A 24,354-nucleotide genomic window follows, 5' to 3' on the forward strand; every position below is an offset into this window, starting at 1 on the left:
GAAACCAAAGGGCGGGCGGGGTCTGTGCAGCGAGGCACTCGACAAGTTTTTATTACTATACTGATGTGCAAGACCTGGCAAGCAAACGCAAGGTTTAAGGTTTTTGTACAGAAACTGATCATGCCTCTCATCTGCAAGCCAGGAGAAAACCACTGTACAATTACCATTTTTCTGCCTGTGATTATGGTGGTATTGTGTATACACATTAGAGTATGGCAACCCTACCGAAGCCCGACGGGCCGGGCCGGACTCGGACAAAAAATTAGAATATCTTGTCGGACTCGGGTCGGGCTCGAAAGCAAGCAGACATCGTGAAAATTATAAACAGCCAGAGGACAGGTTTCAGTTCATTGCAAACGTCAGTTTTTGTGATAAACATAAATAATTGAATATGCATAAATGAAAATGTTGGTAGGCTATTCGTGCCTCATGCCGTGCAGCATGCATCTGTGGTCTGTGCATCTGTGGTCTGTGCATGCTCGGTGCGCACGCACGCATATCGAACATTCGAACAACTTTACATTAAACACGTGCGATCAGTGCAGCCGAGCTCAGTTGGCTGGAAGCGCTATGGAGGACATTAAAAGAAAAATAGCTTCTGGAGAACTGAAAGTCGTGGAAAATGAGAATGTTTCTACTGTTTTATAAGTCAACTTTTTTTTTCTCTCTGTATTGAGTTTAATGGGTGTTTATTCTGGTCGAAGAGTGCTTGTGCATTTGTTATGGTGCGCCGCCATTAATGTGTAGCCTATGTTTTATAATGGATTATGGTGGATTATGGTGGATTATGGTGGATAATGGTGCGCTGTCACCAATGTGTAGGGTGCGCCGTCTTGCGTTGGTCACTGGTCTCGGGCTTCCGGCGGGCTCGGACACAAATATTTTAATTAATCTCGGGCTCGGGTCGGATTTGAGAACTTTTCTGTCGGTTGAGGGCCGGGCTCGGACAGAAAAATCCGGCCCGAGTCAGGCTCTAATACACATGGCTCTTTCTACAACTTAGAGATCACAGTGTACTGCACTTCATTTTGGCTGATGAAGTCAAAAACTTGAGAACAGCCCGTGTATCACTCATTACACTCAGCGTTTCCTTTATGGATTGGTTATGGGAAATGAGAACACGTGTGGATTAACTGCTCCTCAATTTGTCATGCAATGCAACTACATCTTGATGAAGTAACCGATTTACATGCTTTCACAATTAACTGAGTCAAAATTAGTTTCTCTGGATTTGGTTCCTTCACATTGCAAGAATCAATTCTCATCATTTCTGAAAATCTTCAAGCGGGCAAAAAGAAAACAGAGATATAGACAAATGGCAATCTCTTGCAGAAAGGGGAATCTAGTATTACTTTTCTGGAAAATAGGTCTGCAAGTTTACCATCAAATCTCATTTTATTTTTTTTAATTTTGCTCAATGGAGCCACTGGAAAAAGAACGTATTTTCATACATTTTTCACGTCTCTATAGTTGCGTGATCAGCACAAAACAAGACACGCACACACGAAGCATAATACTGATTTTAGTGAATTATTTATAATCAATTATAAATAAATAAAAGTGTAAGAAACCTCGGAGGGTATTAAAAAGTGTGGTATTTTTGTGTACTTGTTTTCTGTTCTACCTCCTTTCCACAGCATATTAGGTCAAGGAGTGCTCTTCCTGTTTTGGCTGAGGCTGCCCCACATTTCAATCAAATCATATCCTGGAATGGAAGCATGTTTTTTCCTCCCCAAGATTTTCAAGGGCAAAAATTCATTGAGCTGTTTCACAATAAAGAATGCCCATATATTCCTTATTTATATATATATATATATATATATATATATATATATATATATATATATATCTATTCTCAACAGTATTCCCTTTAGTAGCCCTGTTTATCTATCTAAACCCTAAAAGCTCACTGCCAGTGGAAAACAGTAAATGTAAATGTGTGCAAGTCTATCCATTCACACATACTTCTATAGTCCTTCACAGACTTTGATCTTAGGAGGGGGGGCAGAAAGAGGCTCTACCTATCTGGTTGATGCATACCTTTCCTCTCCTCCCATTGCCTCCATCCTGGTCTTCCCATTGCCAGTCCACTCCTCTCACAACCCGGCCACCGGCGAAGATCCCTCTGGCTGTGATTTTCTTTGACTTGCGACGCGACTCCAAAAGTACTCTGCTCATATAAAACATTGACAAACAGAAACAAGTGTTTTCATTTGGATTTGTTTATCACTCAAGTGATACTCAACAGGGGATCCGTTTCAATGTGCAAATTAGTTTTCATTTCACTGACAAGCAAATCGCAGATGAGATACCAGAATTCTCAACAACACTTGAGTTTCTTTTGATATTCAAATACAGACATGGTTATTGAAGACATTAAAATCCCAAATGCAAATGGTTAAGTACTCAAATACACTTTTTTTTTTTTTTTTTAAATCCCAGAAATGACTACCTGCTGCAGTGTACCGCAGGAAACGCCAGCACAGCCACAAGTTTGAGTGATCAATAGATTATAGCAAATAAACAGCGGAGTTCCACCCATCAAAGAACAATGTGAGCCATGGTAGACAGAGCAGCTGGACGCTGTAGGTCTAACCAATGCAAACAGCTTGCAGCCTCTAACCACTCCCTCTCCAGCAGTTGGTGAAAGAATCAAATGTGGTGGAACAAAACACCCCCACCATGCAGCAGGAGTTTGTGTGTGCTGTGGGGACCTCGTGCATCCATTGTGCATTATGCAATGTCTGTCACAAGGGAAATGAAATGGTGCTTTATTGAAAAGGCTGCCAGCTGTTAAGCCTTGTAAACCAAATGTATGACGTTTGGCTAAAAGTGGCCTGAAATGAAAAAAAGACATCACTTCTGGACTCACAGTCTATGTGAAATCAAAACCAAACACAAGTAATGCTATTTTGTGAAGAGCGTTGCTCACTATAAAGTCTCATCATTTCTGGCTTGTTCTCCCTACTTCCCAAATATCCATCTGGAGCATCATGAGCAAAGCACCAAGAAAAGTTGTCCTTGACAGTCTGTACAAGAACTGCCCAAACAGGCAATGTTCCAAGTTTCCACATCTGAAACACTTTTTTTTTTTTTAAAAAGACAATTTGGAAGCAGTGAGGAAGGTGGTGGTAAAAGAATAAGGAAAAACAATCACAAGTTAACATTGGCTGTGGATATCCCATTTAATTTAGCTCATTTAGTTTGTGGTAACAAAAAAAAAAAAAAAAAGGTAATTACCATCACATGCACCTAGTTGAATATGTTGAACATATAAGTAATGTTCCTCATGAAGAAGGAATTCACTGCTACCGGGACATTGGTCTGCGTAGAGCTACCTATAGTTGGCTACGCTTTAGTCGACAATAAACATCTAAGCCAAATCATCATTGGTTAATTGTGGGGTGGGGAAGGAGTTGGGACTTTGCCGTGAACTTTCTGCTTATATTTATATGTTCTATTATGTTTTTTAGATGATTAATGAGAGAGTACCTTAATTTTTCTCTCTCTCACTCCAAGATAAAGACGTTAGGGACTAAACTGAAAGCTACGCACCACTAACATTATTGTATAAAACTCTAAATATATCTACTATAATAGTCCAACAGATAGTTGACTATTTGCTTTAAATTGTGACTCCTGGTCGACAAAGAAAAGTTTTAAATCACGGACAGCCCAGGGTCTGATTAAAACAGATTTTGCCAAACTCTTCAAGTTTTGCTGAAAATGTAAAGATTTCCAGACACCACCCCACCTTTAAAAAGTACTTTAAGACATCAATATAACCTTCAAGCTGTACATAAGAAGCAAAGAAGAAAAAGGTAGGGACCCCACTGCGATGACACCATTTGTGCGGCAGAATGACTTCAGGCAAAAAAGTGATAACCAAATCACTATAAAGTTTGTAATAAAGTTATAAAATAGTTTGGCACCGTCTGATGGCAGCATGGTATGAAAAAACAGGGCTGCTAAAGTCTAAACTTAATCTTTTTAATCTTTTGCTTTATTTTTATCGTAGGAGCAGTGATAGTAATATATGATCACAAATCTATGAGTTAATACACATTTATGAGTCTTCCTCTCCCTAAAACCCCACGGCCTTATAGGTTATATAGGGTTGTTTTTTACAGTAATAAAGCAGGTGGTTTTATGGACTTTATTTCTCATATTTAATGAAAACGTAGTCAAATTATTGACATTATGAAACTTTATTGTCGACTCAGATTTTCAATCAAGGTCCTTTAAAACTTACCAGTGAGATAGCAGAATATAAGACTGCTGCTTGTACCAAAAGACAAATACAATTTAAAAAAAAAATACACCCCGTCAATGAGAAACACTGCATTACAATCTTTTTTTTTTTCTTTTTTTTTTTTTTTTAAAAAGGTCTTTCTGAATCTTGAAATGAGGCTGAGCAGTTGCCAGGCAACTGAGGGCTAGGAGCACAAGAGACCAAATCTGCCTGCCTGAGAGGCAGGGAGCTCAAAAGGCATCTCAAATGTCACACACTGTGATAAGGTAAGAAACTCTAAGAGGACCAACCAATCACAACAGAGTGCAGGGATTATCTGGCTACTTTATGACTACAGTGAAAACGGTGGGTCCAAGGAAAGACACAATAATGGCAAATGTTGCCAAGTTAACCAACCTCTCACTGCCTGGGGTGGTGATCCTGTAGAACCGGTGTCTGAGGTGATGCTTGTCTCCATGGTAACATGTTGTGCAGAGATCGTAATTGGTGCACTCTGCACATTTCCAGCGAATACCAATGATGGGCTGTTGACGGCAGGTGTCACACATGGTTCCATCATGCTTGATACCTGATGGCAGATAGTATTTGTAAGTTAACAAATAGAGATTGTGCTGTGTTTATCAACAGTTCATATCAGTAATGCTATTAGAAAAACATTTTTATAAACTATAGATAACTATAGAAAGTTGTTTCCCCATCAGCTGACTAAAAACGCAGAGATACTTGAAAAGGGTACATGAACTGAAAGGTATATTCAGGTGTCAATCAGAATTCAGAGGTTAAACGAAATAAATTTAAAGTGGTCCTCTGATTTTATGTTGTGCACATCCTAAAAGGTTGATCTCGTCATCCTTTCCAAAAACTTTTTTTTTTTTCCCCTTCAGTGCAATTTTGAGTCAGGAACTATGCTGGCATATCCTTGGCTTTGGATGCGTGCATTTCTGCGGTCTGCAGCATATTTCTTTTTGTTAAGGAGATCATATCTGTGAATCTTAAATCGTTTGTCTAGGCTCAACAGAGATTACAAGCTAGACACAACTAATATCAATATTTTAACAAATCATGTTTTAGCTTTTTATCAGAATAGCTTCCATCTCAATATTACTTCACCGAAACGCCTAAAGGGCGTAAAACGAATCAGTATCTTGAAGCTGTGCAAGACAACTTTTCTGTTGCACTTGGAGTAACTTCTTTGTGCGTCAACTGACGTAAAGTTACCTGTTGGCGCACTGTCCAATATCCTCACATCGTAAGCTCCAGAACAACGGTAGTTGGCAGCAGTCCCATTATCCCAAACGACAACCACCTCCTCAGGACTTTCAAAACTCCTCACGGTGCCAACATGTCCCTCTCCACCATCCTGCTTCCCCCACTTCCAGTCAGGTCCGCGGACCACTCTGGCTCCAACTCCTTCCATCATCGCTCGGTTATTCCTTCCGGTGGTCATTTTATGAAAGATCTCGCAACACCACAACTATTCTTAGAAAATTAGCAAGCTAGCAACCTTTGCTAGCCAGCTACTGGTGGGCTGTTAGACAGTTTCCAAGCGCTAGTGGGAACAAGTCTTGACAGGAAAGACTAGAGAGAAAAGCTAGCCTGCTAGCTATGTTAGCTACCAAAGGAGAGTACTGGGTCCTCTTCTAAAAACTACAAGCTAGCGTCAACTGCAAGGCAATGCTTAATCAGGGCTACCCGTGGAAACAAGCACCAAACAATCCAAAAAGACCATAAAGTAGATGCATTGCTAGTTTGCATAGATCTCAGCACGCGACAGTCTGTTTGTCCATCTCCAGTTCACACAGAAGAAAGCCACCTATTCAACTTAGCAAGCTAGCAAGCACAGCTGCTAGCGATAGCAATGCTAGCAATACAAATTTCTCTCGGCTCCTTGTCGCCGCGACAGAATGTACTCCTTTTGCTGGCTGCTTATCCTTTTTGTTATTCTTGGTGGTGCCGAAGTAAATAAACGTGCTCCTTCTGTCAACCCGAAATGGTTCCATGAACTCAACTCAGAATAATAGACGCGTCGCCATTATAGTCAATCATCTTTCAAGCCCCAGACGAGCAACAACTAGCTACGGAGGTGTACGATGAAGCACGAAGACGCGAGGGGCTTTGTGAAAACAAGCCAAGTCTAACTGCCGGTGCGCCTGCGCATCTGAAACGTGCGGATCACAAGTGGCTGGCTAAAAGAATACGCGTATTTTTTATGTGGAAACATATGTTGGGTTGGAAAGTCCGTATAAAATTGATTGCCTCAAGGAATAAAAAAAAATAATGTCCCTTGAGGCCACTAATGAAAACACTAATTTTGTAACCGTAACAAGTCAAATGCAAAACAACATTTAAGAATAGATAGATTTAAAGAGACTTTAAAGTCTCATTTAAGATCAGACTTGTGTAAATACAAATATGATGCTAGTTAAAGTAGTTGTCTGCCACATCAAAAGGTGTAATTGCATCGATATGGGTGTGGCTGAAAGTGTTAATTTAGTCTTAATTTGAAGATATTTGCATTCAGTCAGAATGGAGTATTAGTATTAATCTTTGAATGTATATTTGTTAACATTATAACACTACACTTTTTTTATTCCTTTATCTCATCATTAGTTACTGATGAATTTCCAATCAAAATAAACTTTTGATTCTCTGTTCATATCAATAAACAAATAAGGATCCTTTTCAAAATTGTCCTTTGGAAATCGTAACCCTATAATTTTGCCAGCGTACACATTTTTCTTAAAACTAAAATCTGTCTTATAAAATGCACCATGTCAACAAATAAAACTTAATACAACAAACAAACAAAGACCTCGGATTTAAACTCTTAGAAACTCTCTGCAAGATTACCTATCAGGTAGTTAATAGTATTGCCTTGACGCCCCTACGATTTCATAACACTTTCAGTTAATTTAATTTCCACTAATTACCACACGGTGAAGCTGGAATATAGCGGCCCCGTGGGTCTATAGCCTCAGGGGCATTACCCTGCTTTGTCTGGTTACTCAAAGATTTGAGCCATGAACTACCTCTGCACTACATACAGAAGTATTTACCACAGCAAATTAATTACCCTGCCTTTAGAAAAATTGGATTGTTATTAAACTTGAACCATTTCTTTAATTTCAGATAATGTACCACTGACGAGCGGTGCTGTTGTCACTGCAGCCGCACATGGTGCACGTCACCTCTGTCGACTGCAGGGGGCGACAAAGTGATTCTGAGCGGCCGGCTGGACATGGATAGCCGGTCAAAGAGCGCCACCTCTCGCTCTTACACATATTTCATCCCCCAGCAGCTCCCCTTGACTGTCTCCTTCACAGTTGGCTCACAGGCAGACACAGCTGAATCCCATCCGAGCTGGCCGCTGTCCTCACTGTACGGGAGACAACAGGGACCTTGCAATGATCTCGCTGGACCTCAATTTCAACATTTTGACCACGGACCTGTCGCATTATTTGGAAAATCAAGTGAAAGTGGGACTGTTCGGTTCTGGAGTTGGGCTGTCTCTGGTGCTGGGCTTTAGCGCAGCATACACCTGCTACTATTTGATTTCAGTAGCGAAGGTAGGTTAAATATAATTTGCGACCAGAGCGAATGTTTTAGAGGGACACGGTGTATATTATTTAGCGTAAACCGGCGTTTGTTTATCATTGAGGAGAGTAGCCCAGCTGCCATGCTCGTGAGTGATGACAGCCGGCCGGTGCGCGCACTGATGGAGGTTTCGATTCGGTTGCATCTGCCCCCTGGTTGGCTACCACTGCCTCACATGTGGAAATGAGATATGCACTTCAGACAAGCATTTTTATATCCACAACGAACACAATGCATTCAAGTGCAGCTCATATGTCAGTAGGTTTTATCAGTCCAAGAAAGACAGGGCACTGGCTAAGCTAAGCTAACCCCCCCCCCCCCCCCCGTGTGTTGTCCAGAGATGCCGGTTACACAGCTTGAAGGGTTTTATGTAATGCATGCCAAGTTGCGGTTCATTTGGCAAGCGACGCATAGGGTCGACAAAAGCGATGTTTTGTTACGTATGAAGTCATTAATACGCAGGTTTTCATCATAAACATACACGCGAATACATTTGAAGCGATATTCACTGTAATTGAGTGGATTAAAAGCTGCATTGTTCTGGAGCCAATTGTCCAAATTACGCAACGACGTTCAGTCGTTTGAATTTATAAACAAAATGCAAGAACGTGGATTTTCACATGAACTTTAACACGGGTAACCTTAAGCTTTATTAGGTTATCACCAGTCTGTTCATTAGTAATAAAGCTTGGAGATTAAGGTTTATGACATAGCCTATGCGTATAGGCTACTATCACGCGACGTTGTTATAGATACCTTTTCAGTCACACGTTGCTGCTGAAATATCATTTTTGAACAGAATAATTTCATTATACATGAACGTTTTGTCAACACACAAAAAAAGTCTTCATATTTAGTGATGCTTTAATCTGTGCCACACTTTGTTTACTTGTCTTTTTTTTTTTAGAAACCTCAGCTTATCTCTGGGGGTAAGAAATTCAACCAGTTTCTGAGGGAGCAATGTCCGGTAGTGTCAGAGACCTACTACCCCACCTTTTGGTGTTGGGAGAGTCGCATCCAGACTTTACTTCGACCTTTTGTTACAGCCAAACCTGGAGTCGTCTACAGAAAGTAAGTCCTGATATTCTAATTGTCCTTCACACAATATTTATTTCTGGGTTTTTTTTTAACTCTCCTGACTTGAAATGATGCGGTTTGCTTTGTTGAAATATGCAATTGAAGAAACAAAAACAAACATGTATACATTGGTTTGAGCTTGTGCAGTAACCACACATCTAATATTTCTAGGGTTACAAAGTATTGCGGTAAGCACTGAAACCTTTCCCATGCTATCCATCCACAGCTTTATATTGACACTTTTCAGACGAGGTTGGCCTTGTTTGAGAAACTGGTGTTGGCGTTTTCTTGATTTCTTTCTTTCCAGTGTCTCAACTGGAAATAAATCCCAGCCTTTGTTCTCAGCTGGACCCAAAAGCTCAGAAGAGAAAGAAATCTTTTATGACCCTTTTGTAAGCGTTGGCCGCCCGGTCTGTTCTTTGATAAATGTTAATTCTCTGGAATATTACATGGCACTAAATTCCTTGCCCCCTCTGTGCTCGAATGAGATTACATTTAGTTCGAACAGATTTGTTTTTCATCACAAAAAAAACAAACAACATCAACTTAGAAGTTGTCTTTTATATGTCCACGTGTCTATAGCTGGAAACTATGAGGGCGGGAACATGTTTTTGGTTCTTTTTGTTTTGTCATCAAAAAAATAGATTGAAAAAGGATAATCCTAAATGTTCTATCTTCTATTTTTTCTTAATGTAAAAACACAGCTGAAGTTAATGGACTTTTAATCACTTAACACGTGGAGAGAAAAATGATGATTTGTGGAAATTGTTAATGTAATGTTTTTGTTTTTTGCTGTTGTTGTTTTTTATTCATCAGTTGGATTTTTATTCCCTTTGGTGTCCAACCAAAGGACAGCCACACTGCCTCTGCTTTGATGGTCTCCCTTTTCAAGGGGACGAATTTGCCCTATTTGCTGTGGGGTGAAATTCCAGTCACCTTGTTGTCCGACAGGAGGAGAAGCCACACACCCCCTCCCACTTTGCGAGCTGGTCACTCTGAACTGGCACACCTTGACTTTAAAGTCTCTCCTTGGGTGTATATTTCATGGCGGTTCTGTAATTTCATGCGGATGTCTTCACTACAGACTGGCCAAGCTGGCTCACCAGCAGTTGTGTGTGGGTCTGTGTGCCTAACAGGTTTTAGGAGGCACCAGCACTATGATTGAATGGGCCCATCTACATTCTACGACTGTACAGCCCAGAAGTTGATTGGTCATAAGAATTTGCTGGTGAACTGTCTTCTTTATCTTTACTTGCTGTGTGTGGCAAAGTCCATTGAAAAGGTGATCACAAGACAAATGAGGCAGCTGTCGTTGAGCACTTTGCTCACATAACTAATTCCCCTGCGGCAGTATGTGATGGATGCCATGAAGTAATCACTATCTGGAACTGAACAGGAATCTTCAATTGTGCAATTAATTACTGCATAAATTCAGTATAATTATGTATAGTATTTGAGCAGTTGTTGTTTTTAATCAGCAGTTATGCATATAAAGTTAAATGTAGCATCCATTGTTAGTATTTCTCAACAGTTTTGTCATGTGTTTTCAGTTGTGCGCATGCAGGTGCATGGGCAAAACAAAAAATGAATAAATGGATACATACAGTTACAGCTGGAAGATCATTTTCAGAAAGACCCACATCGCTGAGTTTCATGTCCCACTCATCTCTGCAGTGAGCTTATTAAGGCAGCAGATGGAGGACAGATATCTGTGGACTGGTTTGACAATGACGACAGCCACGCTCATCCCGACCCCGCCACCAGGCCCACAGTCCTCCTTCTTCCCGGTCTGACTGGCACTAGCCGAGAGTCCTACATCTTGCACATGGTCCAACAGAGCCGGGATCTGGGCTATAGGTGGGTGGTCTTGGCCGGATAGCTTGGCTTAGGTCCAATGCTGAGCAGAGCATTCAGGGCACTGAATCACAGACCTGAAATTCTCTCTCTGCCTGGTGTTCTAATTTGCACTCTTTCTACAGTACAGATTTATTGTCCAGTCAAAGACAAAACACTTTTATAGTCATACCACTATTGATCACAAGTTAAAACCTGACCTCCAGTTTTGTTGTGCATTTTAATTAGTTCATCAGGGCTTGGGGTAATTTCAGGTGACGTGAACTAACAAAGTGGGCAGCTAAGCTGTTTGTCAAGAGCTACTTTAAATAGGCAAACGTAGCACAAGCTGGAAGACTTGCACAGTCAGGCACCCCCCCCCTTTTTTTTGTCCAGTTCCAACAGGCTCTTTTGTGTTCTCTGCACCCGTTCTTTCACACAGATTTGGGAAGACGTGTAAAGAGAGCCGGCGAACTCAGCATCTTCCAACCCTCACCCAAGTCTGTGTTGCTTAATTAATTACAGCTTATCCTACTACAAGCTTTGCAGCTTAGCTCCGGCCAACTTCCGTGTCCTTGCTGCAGAGTGCGTTTTAAGCACCCCACCTCTGTGGTCCTAGCCTCTCTTGCCCAACTTCCTGTGGCAAGTCACACAAATAAAAACAGCAGGTCTGATTCCACCGCATAATAGATAACTGGAGAGTTGTGGCACGAGGAGAGAAGCGGATGTGTTTGCCTTACAGTACAAAAAAAAAAGAAAAATGCCCCTGACACAGCTGTGCCTTTTTGCACATGTCATCATTTTCCCCTGTTCATTTTTCTTTTTTTATACAAGAAATATTTTATTCAAAGGAATCTGGGCCACAGTACTCTTTTGAACATGCCAGTAGAGTTTTAAATATTCGTCTTTCTCGTCCCCATGTTGGTGGGCTATTATGTGAAATCAGCCACATCTTTTGATGTCTCCATCTGCAAATATTAGAGCTAAGGGAGAGTTATTCATAAATTTACAGCAACTTCTAAGGAAGATAGATCAGAATTGTTAATTCATTTGAGCCTTTGTTCAATAGATAAAAGTCAAAGGAATGATTTTCAGTGCCTACGGTGACCAGTTTTATTGTATTTGAAAAGTACAAACAAATTTAACATAGAAAGCCAGAAACACATAAAAAAAGGGAGACGTGCCAAGAAAAGAAAAAGTTAATTGAATTAACAAGTAACATTTTTCTTGAAGATTCTGCTGTCAGCAGATTAAATGGTGACAGGCGAGCGTGTCAGGATTCATCCACCAATCAATCTACCATCTTTCTAATTAAGGATGGGTTGTTGCTCACCAATCTGTACCAATCTCCGTTAGAAAATCATTACTGAATTTTAAAAATATGCATTTCTTAATGCGGGATTCCCAGGGAACTTTAATCACTCAATATCTACGATACTTGATATTTTAAAAAGATTGGGCGAATATGGGGAAATCCCAGTGTGTCCTTTGATCCCTCTGGTGGCGCCACAGGAGAAACCATCATGCCACCATGATGAATATTGAATGAACTCATGAGCTCCTTTGAAAACCACTCCCACATAGTCTCCCACTGCATCTAGTAATGTAACCTGAAACTGTGATACACACAGAGCAAGCCAACTCTGCAAAGATACTACTGTCAGAGAGTCCAGCTCCTCTCCCACAACGTGGCTGACTTTGCAGATGAGCTTGTTAAGTCCACCACGGACTCACAAAACATCTGCAGTGTTGTCCGGCAGATGTTGAAGGACCTCAGCCGCCTCAGAAAATAGTTACGGCTCTGGCCCTTCCTGTAGAGGGCATCAGTATTTTTAGTCCAAATGCCAAGAGCTCTTCTCAGATGGACAAAAGAGGCAGAGGACACATGTCCATGTTTCGAAAAATACAAAACTGATGTCTTGTTTTTACATGACAAAGATGTGAAAGTTAATCCAGGCTGTTATCAGCAAAAGGAGCAACAGCCAGCAGTTGGAGACAGTATGGGAGTGCCTCAGTATGGCATAGATGATTTGCATACAGTATGTGTGAAGGTACCACTGATGCAGACATATATTTAAATTGTGAGGAGTCATATGCTACCATGAAGGCAACATATTTTCCTACTACTAATAATAATAATATTTTTGTGTATTTGAATAAAGTGTATTTATTCATTTATTTTGGGCTGTGGTGTCTCGTGTAAGAGCTCCTGTTTAGGTATTTTTCCTCAATAAGTTTAGAAACTAAATGAACTGACTTATCATTGTAGCTGTTTTAGTTTAGTTTTAGTATTGATAACTAAAGTGATTAAAGGCGTAATGCAAGTACTCGTTTGGTTTTGTTTTGTGTATTACAGGTGTGTGGTATTCAACAACAGAGGGGTTTCTGGTGAAACACTACTGGTAAGAATAAAAAAAAAATGTTTCTTGTCTTGTTCTTCATCATCACGTTTCTTTATTTCTGTTTTGTGAATCCAGAAAGACAGGCACGTATTCGGCATCTAAAGAACTGTCAAAGTTAGTTGGTTTTCTACGAGTCAGCCGGCACAGATCATGTCTGCTGGACACGTGTCACAGAGCTACGGGAAGCCTAAGTGGACAGTGTTGTTGCACTGCAGGGATTAAGTTGCAGCCACCTACTTTTTTTTTCATGCAGATCCACAGAAATATGACCTCGCCAAGCACGTGCTGTTCTGACACCTGGCTTAATCTGTCCTTTTACACTCGGGTATATTTAGCCAACAAAACGGGCCCAGACTCTGCTTAGCATGCTCACTATGTAACTCGTCTCCCATACCGTGAACACACCTGCTTTTGAACAGGGACCATTCTTTATGGACGATGACTGTATTACCCTGATCTAACCACCACCAGATAAAATTTTTATCCGACGCACACTTGTGTTTCATTGCTTTTTAAGATTGTCCCCAATCGATCTACCGTTCCTCTTTGTGGGTATAAATCTATCTCTGACTGACTTGTGTCCTCCTGCCTGCTGTTTTTGTTTTTTGCGCTCTCTGCTTCAAATATTACAGAAATAAAGGGTCTAGCATCATACAGGTCGATTCTGGGCTTGATCATGCTGTGGGTCTCATCTACAATTTAGTTGACTCAGCTGTAATTAGATAAAAAACGGGTTTTATTGAGGCCTTGTATCGAGTGGTGGTGGGTGGGAAGGAAGGAATTTTCTCCCTCATTTCTGTTGGGGATTGCGCTACAGTATATGCAAATGCTTTAGCCTTTGTACACGTATATCACTGTTTTCTTTGTGTCCAGCTGGAGTGAATGTCCTCCATTGTTTAAATTGGCAAACGCTTTCAAATGACCTGCTGTGTTCAAAATCACCCCCCCACCCCCATGCTGTAAAGACTATCCAGAGGGTTTGTAAGCTATTTCAAGACCCTTTGAAAAGCCTCTATATTCTACTGTTGTGTAAAGTTGTGTGTGTATGTGTGTGTGTTTTTTTAAATTTTATTGTAGATCTATGTATTTATTAGATTCCTCTTTGAAATATCTTCTGTCCCTGAGAAGTTCTAATATTTTTGGGTTACAGTACATGCTGGACAGCTCGCTATTCCATCGCAGGGCCAACACACAGTCAAAGGACACAAACAACCATTCACACTCGCACTCACTCCCACGATTACTTTTGAATCCCAAATATGCAACGTGCAAGGTTTTTGACTGTGGAAGGAACCCAGAATACAGGGAAATAAGCCCCGCATGCGCAGGTGCAACATGTAAATTCCACACAGAAAGGCCCCAGCTGAGATTTGAACCAGGAATCTTCTTGCTGTGAGGCGACAGTGCTTACAGCGCTCCAGAATGTTTCATTAAGTTTAAATAGTTGAAGCTTCTTCACTGCACTACTCAAATGGAACTTGAACCTAACATCCCCGACTTTAAAGGCCAGTGCTTTAGTCCACTGAGACGGCTTCAGGTGAATGAAAAGCTATCCTTAGATGTATTGAGTTAATGGGGCAACACTCAAGAGATTTATTTGGTTGAAAATTCCTTGAAATTTTGGTCTCTTCCCAATTCATCAAATATGCATTTGAATTTGTATTATGAACCATTTTAAACCTTAAAACAACAGCATACGAGTTATTGTTATGTGAAGAAGGATTGTAATGATGTTCTTACTAGAGCACACGGCCTCTCTCACCCTGTGTGCCTCACATTTCTTGCTTAGTTCACGATCACCAGGCCAGCGGGGGACTGTGCTGGGAAGCAGGATTAGTGGCTTAGCAAGGTAATTTCAGGTTCAGCTCTGGTTTTTCATCATCACAAAGTTGGTTCACTTCTTGTTGCGATCTATCACCATGGCGGCTTATGCAGGAAACCTAACCTGCTCCGGGGCAGGTTGGGTTAAGAAATCCACGTTTGTAAAAGCACAGCCTCCTGACCAGTCAGTTCTCCTCCATCCATCCATCTATCTTTTATACCTGCTTAAATCAATTTAGGGTTGCGAGGGTGGGGGTGGGGTGGAGCGTATCCCAGCTGCCATTGGGAGAGAGGCGAGGTACACCTTGGACAGGTCGCCAGTCCATCACAGGGCAACACAAAAACAAATGAGACAAACGTCCAACCCATCCAACATGCATGTTTTTAGACTCAGCTGGGATTTTACCCAGAAACCCTCCTGCTGTGAGGCGACCACCACACCACCAGTTGTTCAGTTCTCTTATAAAAAATAAAAAATAAATAAATAAACAATCCATGGACAGTTGGAGAGTCTCTTTCCGTCTCTTAAAGTCAAAGACAAGCTACGCTTTGAGTTTTACTGAGAGCAACACTTGAAGATGTGTGAGTAAAAGAGAACGCTTAACCTGAAACAGAGAAACTTGTTCCTGTTGTCTTACATTTGGAACTTATCTATCTTTAATCTTGTTAATCTATTTGTCTTTGACCTATGAAATACTTCCCAGCTCTTTTCTCTGAAAGTGCATTTGCTTCACATTAAATTCGCAAAACTGCATCAAAACCTATAAAATGATTTAAAACAAAGCTAATTAAAATCACTGGACAATTAAAACCCATTTCTGCATATGATTTAAGAGACTGCAGTGAAACAATGAATGTAAAGATTGACAGTAATCCCACTGCTTTTAATCGCTTTTTTATTTCTTCTTCATCTGGTACCGAAAGCAGCTAGAACAGCCAAATTGACTAGTTTCATCCATGAAAGGGGGATTTATGAGCTATTTGAAAGGCTTCATCTTAGATTTCACTTTTAGTTTTGACTGTTTTTGTCAGAGGTGCTGCTCAAAGGAGTTTCTCAAGGTTGTATATTAAGGTTGTATATTACTACCCCTTGAAGATTTAGTTCGACTTGTCATGCATCACATTGATTAATTTTACTCTTGCATGACCTCAGAGTGATGTACAACCCCAGCAGATATCATTCATTAGATGAAGATGGACGATAGGATGAGCCACGTGTGCCACGTTTGTGCAAGTGTGACAATGGACAGAATGCGCGTGTCAATGTCCTTCCTATTTGCAAATTTAAAAAAAAAAGAACCTGATGTAGCCTCAAGGCACTTAATCTAATAATCTGTAAGATATTTATGTCAAATGTGTGTCTAGAGTCAGTTTTATTTTTTGGGAAAAAATGATACTGTTGCCAGTTATTGTGAGTGTGGTTTGTAGTTATTATCTTCATGTTAGGTTTTCATTATATTCTTACAGAGAAAGAAAAGACAAGATAAGACTGACTTTATTGTTTTGTTGCCATACACAGACCCCGAGGACCTACTGTGCAGCCAACACGGAGGATCTAGAGACTGTTATTGGGCACATTCAGAGGACCTATGAGGCGGCTCCAATCATGGCTGCTGGTGTATCCATGGGAGGGTAAAGAAACATTTGAGTGCTAGCAGACTTTAAAAAAATGTAGATCAAACTTTAAAATGTACAAGAAGACATTACATATTTAGTGGTGGTGAATTACTGCTATCTAAATGTTTTGGAGACAATAACATTAACAGCATGAATGACTTATTCTGTCAATGTTGGTTTGGACATATCAGTGCTTTAATTTTAGCCCGTCGTTTAGCGCTGCACGCCAAAGAACGTGTTTTTCATTGCACAACACTAATCCCTTGAATTGAGGGATTGCTCTGAAATGGAATCCCTATTTTCCTGTCTGACCCTTCGGCTCTCCCTCTCTCCATATTCAGAATGATGCTGGCCAACTACTTGGGGCGCAAGGGCCGGGAAACCTGTCTGAAAGGGGTCGTAGTCTTCTCAGCTGGCTGGGATGTATTCGAGTGCACAGCATCACTGGAAAAACCCCTGGACCGTTTCCTCTTCAACTCCTACCTCACCAGCTGCCTACAGGCGTCTGTGCACAGGTCAGCCGGGGCCAGAACGGGATTAACACGGCCACTAACACTCTGCAAGCACACAACATGCAAACCGGGTTAACATATAAGTACCTTAAATATCCATTTAAAGTTTGCCTTTTGGAAAAAGCTTTACTTCTGCTGTATTTTTTACATGTTAGCTGATTACCAATGCAGAGATTTTTTATAGTTTACAGTTGCGTGTGTGTAACCCACATGTGTTATCAAGGCCTTCATATGTGCACTGCTATTCTTTAGTACTTCTCTTAGAGCAGGATTGTTCTTTCATTATGTTGGTGCATCTTTTTGTTTCGTATCAGACATTTTCAGATGGAAATCTCGCAGCAGGTAGTGACAGTTTCATTTATAATCTTCTTGCAGACACAGACCGGTTCTTGAAAAGTGTTACGACATTGATCATGTCATGAAGGTACAGATTCATTTTTACTGATTCAAGCCACTTTAATTTGATTTAAAAAACAGTTGATAGAGTTTAATAGTTTTGCTGGATCCCTCCAGGCAAAGACCATTCGTGAGTTTGACGAAAGGTTCACCTCCATAATGTTCGGTTATCCGAGTAATGATGACTACTATCATGATGCCAGTCCTATCCACACGCTGACGTCTGTCCAGGTCCCCATGCTGTGTTTGAACGCTGCTGATGACGTCTTTTCCCCATCCCATGGTGAGTTGCAGTTTCTACCACCAAATTATTGTAGAATAACTCCAAAAATACTTTAATGTGGTAGGCTTCCTGGAAGTATTAATATGTGGGCATGAAAGTCCACTTATTATAAGCGAATATTTGTATTGGGGGGATGCTGTATTTGGAGCTTGTTACTAAAGATTAGCAGTATTTTTGAGCTGTAGCGTCCAGGTTTAGTAGACCTTCCATGAGCAGGAGAGGGGCCAGTGAAGAGAGGTATGAGGTACCGCAGCCGAACCCATTTGAGTTAAAGGGCAATCAAATATCTTTGCACCACAGCTTTCTTTTTAAAGTCCTTTTAAATTTTCCCTCACATCTTTCCTTGATTCCTTAAAGTTTTCATCAAACCACTAAATCCAATAAAGAGGGTGCACAGAAAAAAATGCATATCTGGGCAAAATATGCAGCAAGTACAATAAAAAGTGGAAGAAAGGGAGGGGCAAATCACGGGATTTGGCCTCAGATGGGCAAATTACTGTGTGTTTGTGAAAATCAGAAATGACATTTTCGAACATTGCACTGATGTTCAAACACAGGCACAAGCAGATTTTTCTCTAATTACAAAAGCAAGTCAAACAAAAGTAGCACAAATCATTGTAGAATCGCAAACATGCAGACCTGTTGATGATCAGGAGACAGTAACCAGCGACACCTAAAATCCAGCGGCTGCACCTAAATCCAGACAAAACACTGTTTTGTGGGAAATACGTGCTCAATACTCAGAGCATGATAACATTTTGCCACTGTTCTCATCTGCGAGGTATACGATATAAGAGATTTCCTGTCTGTATAAAAGGCAGTTAGCTCTGTTGTGCCTTTACAGATATAATCACTTAAGCAGCCATGTGCAGCAACCTTGTTTTCTTTTTATGGGTGCAGAGTTCACAGAGAACAAAACAGTATCTCAATCATGTGTTTCGCTTGCAGCCATTCCGGTGGAGGCCGTCAAGCAGAATCCTCACCTGGCCATGCTCATCACCTGTCATGGCGGCCATATTGGTTTCCTGGAGGGGCTTTGGCCACGACAAAGCACTTATATGGACCGAGTCTTCAAGCAATTTGCAAAGGCGGTCATTGAGCAAGGCAGCCGACTCAAAGACCTCTCCTGAAAAGAGAACTTAACAAAGTGTTGCTACTTCCTCACTCTTCTTCCTCTCTCTTTGTCCTTCGTTTCTTTCATCTTTGTCATCCATCATTCCTCGCTGCATTCCGTTCAATATTCCCTCCAGTCTTTTTTTTTTCCATTATTCTTTTTCCTACCTTCGTGTCCAATCTTTTAACCATTTAACATTCCCAACTTGCATCCACTCTTTATTCCTTCCTCAATACCAATTATCAATTCCTCCCATCCAACTTTTCCCTTCCTTGTATTTTCTTTCTTTTATCTTTGCTCTGCATCCGTCCTTCCCATTCTTCCTCCTGCCACAAGCAAATAAAAAAGCATTCTTTCTTATTTAAAGGGCACATTATTGAATGCAGCATTTGTGCTGCATTCAACATTCGTTTAGTTGTTTTGTAAAATTAACAAGTCTTTCATCATATGCTCGATGACAAGCAAAGCTGCTCCTGTCAGCGGTGAAAAGCTCAATCTGCGCTCATGTTGTTGCTTTAGCTCACTAAAGAATCCTGTGGTCACCCTGTGCAATCTTTTTTTTTTAAGTGTAAACAAGTACTGTTTATGAAAATCCAATCATTTTTTTAATTTTGAAACATCCCCTGGTTTTTAGTACTTATATCAGTAGGATTTTAGCCCTCAGGGATTTTCTTTATTTACTCATCCTTCTCTCGTCGTTGTGTAATTTTTTTTTGACAGTTAATCTCTCATATGTGTAAATACCCATCGCACAGTTATGTCTTTTCTTTTAGGTTATACCTTGATGTGTAAATTACACTCATGTGCTTTCTTTCCGAGAGTTGAAAAAGATTGATTCTACTCAAACCTTCCGTTGGTAGATGTTTAGCTGAGTCGAGTTTAAAGGCAAGAAACAGTAAGAAACAGCTATCAGTGTATTCGAAACTCTAACTAACATTTTAGATCTAGTTAGTTTAAGATGAGGAATAAGAACATGAATTTGTGGATGTGGGAGGGCTATTTCCCGCGCTTCCTGAAAGTCTTGTTGACTGACATCTTATTGTCAGACATACAATCTGCTTTTGAAATAGCACGATTTTAGGGCCGGGCAGCAAAGCTAGACATGCACCCACTGTGCACCTCTTTATCTTACTCTGCTATCTATTGCCGCTTTCACACTATTTCAATGCAGGAATGACGCACCTTTGTTTCGCAGTGTGTCCTGTGTGAAAGTATAGAGGTGGAACGGGGAGGCCATAGTTTTTTATTGATTTTTTTCCCAGTGAAATCTGAGAAGACAATCGTTTCATCAAGCCTCACTAAAAGTTACTGTCAAAACCAAATTGAATATATGGAGTCTGGATCCCATTTTGAAGGAGCTTTTAAAGAAATGCAATAATTAACTTCTTAAAAGTTTTGTAAAAATTTAGTTTTTAACATAAAAATCTCCCCACTGTGGGACGAATAAAGGTATTCGAATTTTCCCCAATAACCTTCAATGTTTCTGAAGGCTCAAATGTTTTCTTGTCGTGCTCTTCAGAAAAATGCTTGCACAATGTTTTTTTCTCACTTCTACTAGTTCTACTAGTGACTTCTTCCAAGAAATAAAACTGTATTGCTGCAAACACTTTATATACCTACACCAAATTTGATGTATTGGCACCAGGTTCCTGGTTTGAATCACCGGTGGGGCCTTTCTGTGTGGAGTTTGCATGTTCTCCCTGTGTATGTGTGGGTTCGGTTTGGGTACTCTGGCTTCCTTTCGCTGTCCAAAAACATGCACATTAGGTTAAGTGGTTACTCTAAAATTGAGCCTATGTGTGTGCGTGGTTGCATGTCTCTGTGTTGGCCCTGCAATGGACTGGTGACCCATCCAGGGTGTTCCACTGCCTTTCGGGCCAGTGGCAGCTGGAATAGGCTTCAGTCCCCCCTGCAACCCTGTATTGGATTAAGCAGACATAGAAAATGGATTGGTGGACTCTGGGTGCACTATTATCATAAAAACTTTTACCTAAATCATAGATCACAGCCAGCATGATCAAGACCAGACCAACCGGCCACAGAGACCGTGTCCTGCTCTGCTACTTCGCCCCCTCATCTCTGCTCCCAGCTATATTTGCACTTAGGTTTTTAACTAAGGAAAGTTGTTTGAACATGTTGCAGAACTGTATTATGGTATAACTGAGCCGAGCTACTCCCACCCCCCTTGGATCTAACAAACCAACTGTTGGCAGTAGCTTTGCATTTAACAAACATGCCATCAATCTCCGATCAGACTCTCAGCGAGAAAGCAGATGAGCATACATTTCCCAGTTTTATCTGTAGGTCCAGTGTGCACTTATTTTCATTCATTCCACCTTCACGCACACCAAATACTTTGACAAATTTATGATACCGAGAAAAATGTCATCGTTGACAAGGAATGTAAAATTGCACTGTTTTAGTTGATACTACCATGCCTCTAATTCCTTAATGCAAGGCGCTAATTTTATTAATGATATGGAAAGTATGTCCCAAAGGCCTAAAAGAGCAGTATGTAAAGGCCATTGGGTTTTCTTTGTGAAAATGTTGGTGGTTGGCTCTGATAGAAAGTCTCAGTGCTTGCCACAGTGATGTGAATGAAGGAATGCGGGTATACAGAGTGTGCTTATTGGCTGTCTGATGTGGTTGATGCTGCTTTACAAGATGCATAGCTCTGTCGTTAGTTGAACCTGGTTTCCAGTCATGTTTGCTTGCTTTCGCCAACAATGATCAAGGCGCTGGCTACCATGAATGAGTTGGCTTCAGTGAATCAAGCCGATATGACTGCCAACCAGACTTTCGGTTATGCACGGCATGAGGGACTTTGACTTTCATGTTCCTGTGAAATTTTAGCAATCGTTCAAGTGTCCATTAAGTAGCATGTGTCTCATTAAGGTCATCATGTCTTGAACTTTAACATGACTTTGTAATCTGTAGCACAAAGGACATGTTTGTTTTTTCATAGGATGCTGCATTTAATTTTCTACACCACAGAAAAAGAAGTTAAATAAACGTTAATTGACTTGTGCAGCAATAAAATTTTAAATTGAATGGTATAAGTATAAGTACTAGTATATTCACATTATCAAAGTGAGTGTAATATGCTGTATTTATTATTATTAAAAGAAGTCTAGGTCAGTTTGTCTCCTGTTTCCATTGTTTCTGCTTGCCAAGCATTTCTTTTAGCATTGTATATTAAACTCATCATGTGGTGTGGGTCAGAAAAGATGTCTTCAGTTGCCTTTTTGTCTTCATGTCAGTCTTGATTTTAAAAACAAATAGTGATTTAATCATGTGGCTAAGTGTGGACTACATTTGCTCTACATAATCAGAAACTCAACACTCACTTGAAGGTTTATCTCACACTGGGCCTGTGGTCTCAAAATCAAACCCCACAGGCCAAGAAATTTGACAGTCTATCATTTGAGCTGGTCTGCAGTAGGACCAGTGTGTCACAAACTCTCTTCTCTCGCAACACAATATTATTTTTTTGTAACTGGAATTGAATCAATCCACCCTCACTGGCTTAGCTGCTGATAGGATATGCATCGCTGCAGAGGTGGATGTTATCCACGAGAGGCTCACTGTAATCCCCCAGCACTCCATTTACCTACAGTCCAACTGCATTAAGCCCCTTGACAGATGAGCTTTGGTTTTTAGCTTGATGATGTAGGAATGCCTGTGAGTAATTTGACTGCCAAGAGAGATGAGTAATTTACTCTTGGTTGCTCATTACAGTGATTTGGTGTTAAGTGGCAGGAATTCCTCTATAATAGATGTTGATATCTCTGCAAATGTGCGATACATAATGATAGAGTTATACCTTTTTTCTTTGATAGTCATTTTCGAGCTAAGATTAAAAAAGCAAATATTGCACAGTATTCAGTATTCGTGATACAAGAGTTGATGTAAGTCTAATGTTACAGCCAGGATTCGCTGACGAATTACACAGAATTTGACAAAATGTTGGCTAAAAACCAAAACTGCGAGTTAAATCATTGCATATTGGAGAAAAAAACTATATACGTCAATATATACACAACGTATGCTGTCAGGAAATAGTTAACTCTTTTTTACATCTTCCAAGCATCGCAATTCTCTCCTTTGTCACAAATTGATCTCTTGGGGACATCTAAACTCTTTTGAGATGAATCTTTCTTGGGCTTTGTGCACAATCATTTCCAGCCTTTCCCAAAAGAGCAATTATGAGGTCTAGAAATCAGAGTGCCATGCAGTCTTTATTTCCCTCTCTTTCTTATCCTATCCTGACAGGAGCTGGCTGAAAATAGCCACGTGTCATATCACACAGGGGTTGTAGGTTGATGGAAAAAATGTGCTCTAATATTACCTCACAGGAGCTGAAATAGTGCTGTCCCTGGACCGACAATGCCCCTGTGCCCTAACATTGCTGCGAGAGCAGATCTTAGCATTCATTATCAGGCCATTTCTCCTTTAGATGGTGAGTGGGCTCATTATGCATCATCACAGATTTACTATGGATGTGTTGAGATGAGACAAACAACAGGAAAGATGGTGCCTGGAAGTTGAGAGAGGGCCTAGGGTTTGCCCTTATGCTGAATAAGAGGATAGATTCAGTGGGCGCTGGAGAGTGTGAGTGCATTGCTAATCGCAGGCTGAACATGGGGAGGCACATGCAATTTACCAGCACTGCTTAAGCTTTGTGCTATTGCACTAGCAACACATTTGATAGCAAAATAACTACACTGTTATAAAAACATGCCAAAAATCCATTTGAATGAATACTCAACCAGGTTTACACATCCACTTTAATAAATTTGAACTGCTCTACTGAGAATCCAAAGACAGAAGATATCGTATGTTGCTTTGGTGAGATTTTCAAATCATGCTGAAATAATAATGAATAAAACTGATCAATGTTAATCTTAATAATGTGAATACGTAGGGTTTTAAAGACAGTTTAAAGTCAGAAAGTCTCTGCTGTGTCAGTCTAACATGAATTTGTTATTCCATCTGTACTAAATGACTGGGGTGAACCGAAGCGATCGTGTTAGAGGCTGATTATGGGATTTATTTAATCAGTAAGGAGCCAAAAGCAGGACATAAAAGTAAAAAAGTGCTTTTAGAAAAACTCAAAGGGCTCAAACCATTTTTTATGAGCAGAGGTCATACTCTGGGAGGCAGGACAGAGGGAACAGGGGGAGTAAATATACTGGGTGGCTAATGTGTGAGTTATGAGCAGACCTGACAGAAAGCAAAGCTAGCAAGTTTGCAAGGAGAAAGTATTAGAATTTTAAACGAGAAGTGGCAACAAAATTTTGAAACCACAACACAGGAGAGAGTCAAACCATTTGACAATGCTAAGATGTTGTGGAATATGCCATTACAAATGATCGGACTGTGATGAATTTAAGGTGTCCTGAAACAGCAATGCAAGGAAAGTATGGAAAACGTCTGTTTGTATCAAGTAAAAT

The 24,354-nt window shown here is 40.5% G+C and overlaps 2 protein-coding genes across 5 annotated transcripts in view; one reads left to right on the forward strand and one right to left on the reverse strand.

Moving 5' to 3' along the window:
- mib1 (MIB E3 ubiquitin protein ligase 1) overlaps nucleotides 1-6,375 on the reverse strand; it is a 50,290-nt gene extending 43,915 nt beyond the window's left edge. For all 4 annotated transcript variants that reach the window (XM_075483164.1, XM_075483163.1, XM_075483162.1 and 1 more), the window contains exons 1-3: nucleotides 5,471-6,375; nucleotides 4,649-4,820; nucleotides 2,041-2,170 (exon numbers count right to left, since the gene is read on the reverse strand). In XM_075483164.1, coding sequence (XP_075339279.1) covers nucleotides 2,041-2,170; nucleotides 4,649-4,820; nucleotides 5,471-5,699 — 531 coding nt within the window. In that variant the 5' untranslated portion in view covers nucleotides 5,700-6,375. The remainder of the gene's footprint in view (nucleotides 1-2,040; nucleotides 2,171-4,648; nucleotides 4,821-5,470) is intronic.
- Nucleotides 6,376-7,584: 1,209 nt separating this feature from the next.
- Nucleotides 7,585-22,067, forward strand: abhd3 (abhydrolase domain containing 3, phospholipase). Its single transcript, XM_075482253.1, has 9 exons — nucleotides 7,585-7,818; nucleotides 8,754-8,917; nucleotides 10,598-10,780; nucleotides 13,113-13,158; nucleotides 16,499-16,611; nucleotides 16,938-17,111; nucleotides 17,484-17,532; nucleotides 17,622-17,787; nucleotides 18,736-22,067. Exons 1-9 carry the CDS (start codon nucleotides 7,657-7,659, stop codon nucleotides 18,915-18,917), a joined length of 1,239 nt encoding a protein of 412 aa, XP_075338368.1. The 5' UTR covers nucleotides 7,585-7,656; the 3' UTR covers nucleotides 18,918-22,067.
- The last annotated feature ends 2,287 nt before the right edge of the window (nucleotides 22,068-24,354 follow it).

Source organism: Odontesthes bonariensis, chromosome 14, assembly GCF_027942865.1.
Source record: "Odontesthes bonariensis isolate fOdoBon6 chromosome 14, fOdoBon6.hap1, whole genome shotgun sequence".
Classification (NCBI taxonomy): domain Eukaryota; kingdom Metazoa; phylum Chordata; class Actinopteri; order Atheriniformes; family Atherinopsidae; genus Odontesthes; species Odontesthes bonariensis.